Genomic DNA, 9,993 nt, shown 5'->3' on the forward strand with positions numbered 1-9,993 from the left:
AGCCCAACAAGGAAAACTTAAATTTGTTCTGAGGCTATGAAGCCATTCTCCAGCAGATGGCTCTCTAAGAGTAGAGGATTTTGAGGAACCTCAGACATTCCCAACTGTCACAAAATCTGTCACCTCAAGGCACTAGCTGGTCAAAGCTGGTCCTGCTCCTAAGTGGGATATAAAAATGACAGTTGAGACATCATACACTGACTGTCGCTGTATAGGAAAGCCAATTCATTTGGAGTGTGCAGAGTATAAATATAAAACTGAGACTAGGCCTGGTGTCACCTGTAATCCCAGCACTTAGAAAGTTGAGGCAGAAAGATCATGAATGTGTCCAACCTGGACTACACTGCAGGATTATGCCTCCAAAAACTAGATAATTGCTTACAACAGATAAACATCTTAATTGATTCCTAACACACACAAATCAGAATGTTTCACATAACAGTGAAAAGACTGAGCTTTTCTTAGATCTGGTACCACTAAGTTCAGATGTTCCTCCTGACAATATAAACCATCTGTCTGGATGTGCTCTCCCTACAACACATTCCACTTCCTACTGTCTTCCTGTCTTGATCATTGCTATTATCATGTCATCTACCTGCCACCCAGACAAAGACTACATAGGGAGATGTATTTTGTTAAAATAATTAAGACCCAATAGTACATGATAAATGACATATAATTTTAGATGATGAGGTCATCAATCATAAAACCAAGTCATATTATATATTTACTCCATGTGTAAAAGTACATTAAGAATATTGCATGTAAGATCACATCTACTCCTTACAACCCAGGTAGAAATAGCAATGTCTTTATTTTACAAATGGGAAACTGGGTTTGAAGATGGTAAAAACTTTGGTAAAAATTCAGTGCGGTTTCATGGTGGAGCCAGGACTTACACTCCAGTGAGTCCTTTGAGACCAGAAGCAGGGGCGTTTTCCCGGTGCCTGCTGTCACTCATTGTTGGAGCTGGCTGGTCTGAGAGGCTTCACAGAGGAACGGTGTGAACAGAACTAACTCTGACTCTTTCTCCTCTCTTAATTTTAATTTCATTGCTCTGTTTTTGGAATGATGGAGCTCTGCTGGTTCTTTCCCTACAATACAACAACCTTACTATTCTGTAAGTGAGAATAGTGTCAGAATGTGTAGAAATGAGTCAGGCTTTGTCTTGGTTAGCTCTGACTGTCAATTGGACACAGCCTAGAGTCATCTGGGAGAAACTGCCCAGACCAGATTGGCCTGTGGGTGTGTCTGTGGGAAACTGTCCTAATTATTCACTGATGTAGGAGGTCCCAGACCACTGTGGGGCAGCATCACTTCCTTGGCAGGTTGTTCTGGGCAATATAAAAAAGCTAATTTATCACAATCCTGCCAGAGAGTTATCAAGCAGCATTCCTTCCTGGTTTCTGCTGTTGTTCCTTAGCTGTGAGTTCCTTGGTTAGAGGTAATGCTGTGCAGGTTAGTAAACATGCCTGCTTTTCTGTTCCTATCTTGAGTTCCTGCCCTGATTTTTCCCCAATAATAGAATGTAACCTGTGGTTAAAGTAAACCCTTTCCTTCCCTAAATTGCTTCAGGTCAAAGTTTTTCATCACAGCCACAGGGATGGCACTAGAACTGGCTTCTGTCAGGGATGGGATTATCTCTGATGGTTGAACTGTTGTTCTCCCATTGCTGTTCTAGAAGGATGATAGGCAGTGTGCATGTGGGAGGTGGGGGTCACTACTTAACCTCAATTAGCTTATCATGCTGAAGCCAATGAGACTCTTCATACCATTTTAGTAAGGAATATTTCCATGGGATACTACTGTCTGGAATTATCATCAGGGTAGAAAAAGCCAGCTTGGCTGCCAAAGGAGACACTAGTAAACAAAAGCAGAACCTAGAAATCAGAAAAAATGTAATGTTTCCAAATGTGATGGTTTTTAAAAATCTTATGTATTTAATAGATCTGTCACATCTTTTTCTGATCTTTTCCGGAGTGGGGGCAATGCATAAATTTAAATATTAAGAGGTAATATGAGCCAAGTATGGCGGCTCATGACTGTAATCTCAGAATGTGGGAGGCAGGAAACAGGAGGACTGCCACAAGTTTACTGCCAGTCTGGGTTATATGTATGGTACCATGGTAGTCCATGGTACCAAGTGAGACCTTGCCCTTTAAAAAATGAAGTAAAAATAAACAGAGGTAGTATGATATCCAATAGTAACACTGTAATGAACTTAGCCAACCGGAGTATAAGTAAACCTTTTGAAAAAAGAAAACAAATACCCACTACAGAATCCTTCTACACACCCAGCGGTATCACCTTCCCTGCAACAGAAAAGACAAAATTCCAGTGCATCTTCTGCCCTTGTTCACCTAGGACATGGCTAGCTGCCTAAGGGCTCCACTATGTTCTGAGTTTGCATCCCTGTAACTAGCCCTCTAAACATTTGCACCTCCAAACTGATACTCCTCACCTTTTAAGGTGCTAACTTCAAAAGTCACAGGACTGTGCGACCTATCTCCATTCTTACTGTTTGCTGGTGTGCAGCTACGCCTCCATTACATTCTGTATGGCTAAAGCCAACGGTCTTAGATAATACAATTTGGCATAAATTTCTCAGCATTAATTCATAAAGAGACTTTATATCTAGACAGCAACTCAAAGATTTTTTTTCCTAAGAGAATCACCCAGCACTGTCAGTGGCTCTACGAAAACACAGTACACTTGTAAACTTCGGTTAAAAAATCTGATAGAAAAGCACAGCTCCTCCATTTAAGCCTACTATTCTCATCCTGTCTACATAATGAACCCAACTAAGACACCCATTTTAAATGTTAATGCCATAACCTGCCCTTGTAAATTTAATTGGAATCACTCAGAGAGCCCCAGGCAGAAGGAGTCATTAAAATCTCTCCAGGTTGAGTCTAATATTTACTTGTATGTATGTGTGAGTGTATTATGTATGTGATACACACACACACACACACACACACACACACACACACACACACACACACACCAGGGACAGTAAACTTGTTCTTTAAAGGACAATACTATAAACACTTTTGGTGTCATTTAGTATTTGTTACAACTTCTCAGTTTTGAGCTATGACCCCAAAGTAGACATATACAACATGAAACTGGACTCTAATACAGCTTAATTTATGAACACTGAAACATGAAGTTTATATAACTTGTACATGTCAAAAAATATTATTCTTGCATTTTTGTTCAACCATTTAAAAATGTAAAAACCATTCTTAGTTCACAGGCTGTGGGCAAAACAGTGGCAGGCCACATTTTACTAGGCTAGTTTACCTAGTGAATCAAACTCATGTCTTCTTTGTCGTTTCTGAAATATGAGGTCAGAGACAAGGATGTCTTCAGATTCAGGCTGCTCCAGGCCCATAGGAAGCAGCTATATTTTGGTGGCTGATGGACTGAATGGTTATTCTTTCAGAATGGACTGCTGGGAATTTGTGAGAGCTTCCACAGTCATTACAGGGGGCATCATTGGAGAGTCCAAAATAGGTATTGGTACATTTGGCCCAGTGATAGTGTCTGCCAAACACAAGAGGTAAGAACTGACCCACCAGACAATCATAATAGAAAATGTTAACATGAGCTTTAAAGGCAAGGAAGCAGTGTCTTATACACAGTAAACTCAGTACTCAGTTCAGCTCCTCTTCTCCCATCAACCCAGCTACACACAGAAAACACTTCATCACCTGGGATGACACACAGCCTCAAGTCATAATTTTGCTTTTAAAATTTAATCTACAAAAAAATTAAAATGTGTACCTGTAATAATAAGAATAGACACAAGAAATCTGGAGGTGGTATGGAGTTAAGGAGATTATGAAAACAAAATTGAAGATGTTTGTTACAAGTCAGAGGATGGAGGCTGAGAGCAAGGATCATAAGATTTTATGAAGGTTATTACCAAGGCTCTAGACAAGTTTTATTTTGGAAGGGGAATTGGGAGGCAGGATAAAAAAAGTATTTATTACAGTGTTTAAAACAGTTCAATGAATAAAAAACAGTAATCTTTACTTGGACAATTGAAATAGACATATGAAGACCAAAATATATATGTGCATTTTTAATTCCTAAGAGTCTAATAACAACCCATACTAATCTATTCATAATAATGAGAAACTGGAAACAGAATAGATGTCCATGAATAGGGGAATGGTTACAGAAAGTGTGGTATATTTACACAATAGAACATTACTCAGCTGTTAAAAGAAATGAAATCATGAAATTCATAGGTAAATGGATAGAGCTAGAAATAAAAAAACAACCAGAGAGAAGTAGCCTAGACACAAAGAGACAAATATGGTGTGTATATATATATATATATGGATGTTGGCTGTTAAGTCTTTGATAAGCAGGCTACAATCCATATAACCACAGAGGCTAGGTATAGAGAAAGGGACTAGTGGAGAGGGTTGGATCTCACTAGGAAGAGGAAGTGGAATAGGTAATTATGAATGAACAAGTCGGGGAGTCTGGAATAAGAGGATCAAACAGGGAGGTGGAAGGAAGATGGGGTGATGGAGCAATACATGGGGGACAGCTAAAACTAAGGGCCATTTGAGGGGTTGTATGGGAACCTAGTGAAATGGAAGCTTCTTAAAATATATACATATACAAAGGTGATCTAAATGGAATTGCCAAATAAAGTGGAAGACAGAGCCCCAATTGGACATCTCTCCTCACCAAAGGAAGCCTCCAGTTCCAGGAATGGGTTATATCTAATCTAGTTGTCAGCCAAAGGGGCACCATGGGAACTCCCAAATTACCCAGGCTATTGGTTGCCTTTCATTAACTGATGGTAAGACCCTGTTGCTGAGGACAACACCTACATAACTCATTAAACACGAAGAAGTCAAGCTAGTTCCTAACTAGAGCCTTCACCCCTACTGTACATTCTGCTATACTATAGATAAGTACCTTGCTCAGTCAGTAACAGAGAATCTTCCTCCTGCAAAAGATGGGAGCAAACACAAAGGCCCACCGTGAGACAATATGCAGAGTTGTCGAGGACCATGATTGATCATATGTCAACCCACCAAATGAATGACTCTTTGATGGGAAGCCCCACCTGGCAAGGCCATGGGATTACTGGCTATCCATGACCAGTTGCCCCTTGTCTGTGTTTCTTTTATGTGGCACTTCATTTCTTCACTAAGAACTGCATTCCTTCCTTAAGAACAGCTATGATATCTCCCCATTTGTCATGCATTTCCATGTAATGTGTACATGTAATTTCATGATTAAATCTCAATCTTATGGGCACACATAATTGTGGATAGTCAAGAAGATGGTATCTTATTTAACTGTACAATTTTGATGAACAGAAACATACTAAAATATGCTCCATAACAGTATCTAGTATTCCATGTGGACATTAGACACTTAGAGGTCTTGTTCTCCATCCTTAGCCACTGACAAGACAAAATTGGCCAAATGAAGTGTCCTCGTGGAACTTTCACAGAGCAGAATTGCAGGTGCCTGGCCTTGTTGGATCAAAACCCTTCAAAAGTATTATAGCGAACAAGAAGTGATAGTGCAGGTGTCTGGCCTTGTTATATCTTAGACCTTCAAGAGATCAATAGCACCTATGCTGCCCTAAGCTTCCTCTACTGGCACCTCCCCATTCTGATTCAAAAAAACAATTAAAACTATATATTTATTTCTACACCAGTTTTAATGCAAGATTTTAGGCTCAGTAGACTAACTATGTATAGGTCCTGAGATTCAGGTGATTAACAGAAAAAGGCTGTTAACTGACTAACCATGTCTGGATATCATCAATCACATAAAATAGTGCACATATTCTTTGCCTTTTCCTTAAATCTCACATTGGTTTAATTGCTTCCCTTATATCCTTGTAATCTTTATAACCCCTTTAAGAGATGAGCCAGAACGTTTTACAGTCTGCAGCTGTTGTCAATCTCCAATTAAGCTGACCAAGGCTTTACCAAGTGTGACTCTTATTAGAAAGCTTGTCCCTGAAAGTTTGCCTTGTAGTTTTTAACTAACAAGTTGTTAATAAATGGAGATATATATGCTTGGGAATTTGTCATGGGAAATAGAATAGAGATGTAGCAGAACAAAGATGTAGGAGAATAAAGATGGAAGAAACAAAGAACACAACAATGAAGAGTACTGGCCCATGTGTGCTGAGAGTGAGAGACTTTGGAACACTTAGCCATAAATGGGATGTCTCTGTCAAATCCCTGCCCTTAGAGCTCAGAAAACCCTACAGAAGAAGAGGTAGAAAGATGGAAAGAGCCAGAGGAGGCAGAGGACACCAAGGAAACAAAGCCTTATAGATATGGCAGGACAGACATTCCTATAAGCTTACAGAGACTGTGGCAACATGAACAGAGATTGCACAGGTCTGGGCCAGAAGGGTCCTAGCACTGAGAAGGGTAGTGTACACAAGGCTCCATCCCTAACCTGGATGCTTTCTCCAATTGATAACTGCTAGCAAAGGAAAACATTGGTTTGCTCCAACTGAGTCTCACTGGGTATACAAATCACTTCGAAGGACAGGATCCATACACAACAGTACATGGCCAATACAAAATGAATTCAATGGCATTTTTGTAGGTTCTTTGTCTCATTATGTTTTTGCTAGGGTTTCTTCCTTTCTTTTTTTTTCTTCCTTACAAATCCTTTGTGAATATTCTATGACTTCTGGTTTTATGGTTTTACAGGATTTCTGTATGTACATATGTCCCTGCATATATATATATATATATATATATATATATATATATATATATATATATATATATATATATGTTTCTAGTGCTTTGTCTTTGGCTCCTTTTGGTTAGGTTCTTTTGTACTATTCTGGTTTGTTTGTTCTATTTCACGTTATTTTTTATGTTGTAGATGACTGTTTTTATTCTAATAAGACAGAGAAAGAAAGGGTGTAGATATGGGTGGGTTGAGGAGTGGAGAGGATCTGGGAAGAGTAGGGGGAGGGGAAACTGTAAACAGAATACATTGCTTCAAAAAAATCTATTAAAAAAACCAAAACGCTGGGCAGTAGTGGTACACGCCTTTAATCCTAGCACTTGGGAGGCAGAGGCAGGTGGATCTCTGTGAGTTCCAGGCCAGCTTGGTTGACAGAGCGAGTTCGAGGACAGCCAAGGCTACAGAAAGAAACACTGTCTTGAAAACCAAACCAAACCAAACAAAACAAAACCTAGAAGTAAATAAAAATAAATAAATAAATGAATAAATAAATAAATAAAAACACTGTGTTGCCCTACAGACCTGAGGGTCAATGAAATAGCAAGTACTTTTCACAGACTACTTAAATATTTACCATAACCTAAGTAGACGACTGGAAATGAATGGGGCCTACAGAAGTTTAGCAGCTTACCTGAGGCCACAGTCTTAAGAGAGCGCCAAAGGTGGCTCCAATCACAGGTCTTTGCTATCTTTACATTTTCCCACACTGGCTCGTAGGAAGGAGTCCTCAAGAGGCTTGAACTTGGGAACGAGTAGAGTCACCTCATCCTTTGAGGCTATAACACATTTCTACAAACAAGGAGAGCTGACCATCTCTCCATGTGGGGAACATGTGCATGCTGGTGAAAGGCCAGGTGTCTCACTCATCCCAGTAACTCACAGTAAAGATTCACACTCCTCCTTCAAACACTGAACCCACACTCCCCTACTGACCTCCCATAGAAGAGGTAACTTCAAGAGGCAAAGGGACAACAGTGGTGGAGGCTGGAGTGGCCAGAGACTCCCATCTTCCAGACAGTTCAGTGGCATCCACGTCAGCAGACACAGGAAAGGGGGTTAACATGTCTTCTTCAGGCTCGCCACAGCCTCTGGGAAGCTCAGTATGTCTTTGTGTCACCGAGTACTGTCTGGTTCTTGAATGGCCATTGTTATCTCTGAGTGATGACTAGGAAGGTGGAAAACATTTTGAAATAGACCAAATTCCTATGCATTAAGGTCACTAGGATGTTATAAACTAAAAAACAGCAGATACTGATATTTAAGTACCACCTTAGTAACCTTAGTGGAAGCGGGGCTCCCCTCAATCCCTTCATAGCTCTCATGCATTCTGTGTGGTGGCTCTGTGATCACTTGAGTCTCTGCACTGTCTCCTGAATCTGGGATCCTTGTCTGACTCACACTCTCAAATTTGGTGTCATCCCACTCATCACTTGGGACAGAAGAAACTGGAACAGCTGTGCTGACACTCACTGTGACCTTGAGGTCCCTCAGAAGACTGTCAGCTGTTGGATCAATATTCAAAATATCTTCAGGGGTTGCCACCAAGTGTATGGTGATAGTGGTCTGGGCATTATCAGCCGGCTTCTCTGAGGGCCTCTCCCCACCAGGCTCTGTGTCTGCTGTGGAATCAGCACCAGGAAAGGCAGTGGTCTTCTTGACTGCATCTGTTTTAAGTTCCTCGGGTCTTGAATTGGCAGTTATCATTTCTTTGGTATTTATATAGGATGAAGGTGTATTTCCCAAGCTAACTGCTTCCTGACTTTCAGATGGAAACAATTGATTATCCACATACTTCAGGAAGTCACGTGTTACATCTGTGATCCCTTCTAAAATGGAATGAGTACTAGAAGTGGGTACTGGGGTCTGTCAAGGTCAGGACTGAGGGAAGCAGATAATCATTATTAACATGGAAAGTCTGTTCAGGAGAGATTCTTTCAAGATAACTGAGACCTTGTTCACTGGCTGAAACCACTGGCTCACTGGAAGAGTGAAGATCAGGAATGCTAGGGTTCAGAAGCCCAGCTCCTGGAAGGTGGTGTTCTTTGTCAAAAGAGAATACTTTATGCTTTGGAATGTCCTTCTGTATGCTACTAATGTGTGTTTCTCTCATTGGTTGATAATAAAGCAGTTTTAGCCAATGGTGAGGCAAGATAAGGCTAGGTGGTACAATCATACTGAGGAAGGAGATGAAGAAAGGCAGAGCAGGGAAAGATGCCAACCAGCCACTGATGAACCAAGTCATGTAGAAAATGAGGTGACAAGCCATGAACCACATGGCAAAGCATAGATAAGAAATATGGGTTAATTTAAATGTAAGAGCTAGCTAATAATAAGCCTGAGCCATTGGCCAAATTTATAATTAATAGAAGCCTCTGAGTGATTATTTGGGAAGTGACTGAGGAATAGGACAGGACAGAGAAAAGCCTCCATTTACAACTTTATTTAACTGCATCACTGATGATCCTGCAGACAGTACCATTGGAGCTTCAGAGGACATCTGCTGGGGCATGGACTTTGGAGCAAAGGAGATGTTTTCTTGGTCACCTGTGTCCATCTTCTGAGACTGCTCTTTCTCTGCATAAGCATGTGCTACCTCCATCTTTTCTACTTTTTGGAAAGCCAGACATTGTGTGGCTAAGGGGAGGAAGAGAATGCTACAGAAAGCCACAGAGCTGTGCATCAGAGTTGGTCTGCTCATAGTGGGAGGGAAACACAAGTTGAAGGAGTTGACAGCCCCGGTAATTGAGTCCTGAAGAAAGCAAAGCATAGCACACTGTCATGTGGGTCTATTTGTAAACGAGCTCCTTTAACTTATCCCAGAAGTACAGGGCTCTCCTTGACTTCCTCCCAGAGAAGGGAGGTAGGAGACACTTGTTCTATTTCTTTGTCCCCTTGAGACATGGATAACCCAGTTTGCTTATCCTTTCTGAATTCTGCAGCTGATTTAACCTAAAGCTCCCTGGAAAATGGTACACACAATGACTGGAGAAACAGCACCATGTCTAAGAGATGGAAAGTAAAGTTTACAAACACATTTAAAGAACTTCTGTGTTTCTGTGGTCTGCATGTTGGTGTCCCTAAAATTCATGAGACCTCATCATAAGGATGGTGTGGGAGATGAGGCTTTTAGAAAATTTGGTCTTGAAGACAGAGCACTGACGAAGGAGACCAGGGTCTCTGTGAAAGAGCCCTCAGACTCTACTTTCCCTCTTGTCTATCATGGGAGGCTCA

At 40.8% G+C, this 9,993-nt stretch overlaps 1 protein-coding gene across 1 annotated transcript; it reads right to left on the minus strand.

The window, feature by feature from the left end:
- Positions 1 to 3,436: 3,436 nt before the first annotated feature.
- Positions 3,437 to 9,508, minus strand: LOC128106960 (armadillo-like helical domain-containing protein 4). The gene is made up of 4 exons (XM_052732332.1): positions 9,197 to 9,508; positions 8,029 to 8,625; positions 7,696 to 7,927; positions 3,437 to 3,549 (listed from the first exon to the last, which is right to left on the minus strand). Exons 1-4 carry the CDS (start codon positions 9,458 to 9,460, stop codon positions 3,437 to 3,439), a joined length of 1,206 nt encoding a protein of 401 aa, XP_052588292.1. The 5' UTR covers positions 9,461 to 9,508.
- Between the last annotated feature and the right edge of the window lie 485 nt (positions 9,509 to 9,993).

Source organism: Peromyscus californicus, unplaced genomic scaffold, assembly GCF_007827085.1.
Source record: "Peromyscus californicus insignis strain IS unplaced genomic scaffold, ASM782708v3 Scaffold_12__1_contigs__length_115047231, whole genome shotgun sequence".
NCBI classification, from domain to species: domain Eukaryota; kingdom Metazoa; phylum Chordata; class Mammalia; order Rodentia; family Cricetidae; genus Peromyscus; species Peromyscus californicus.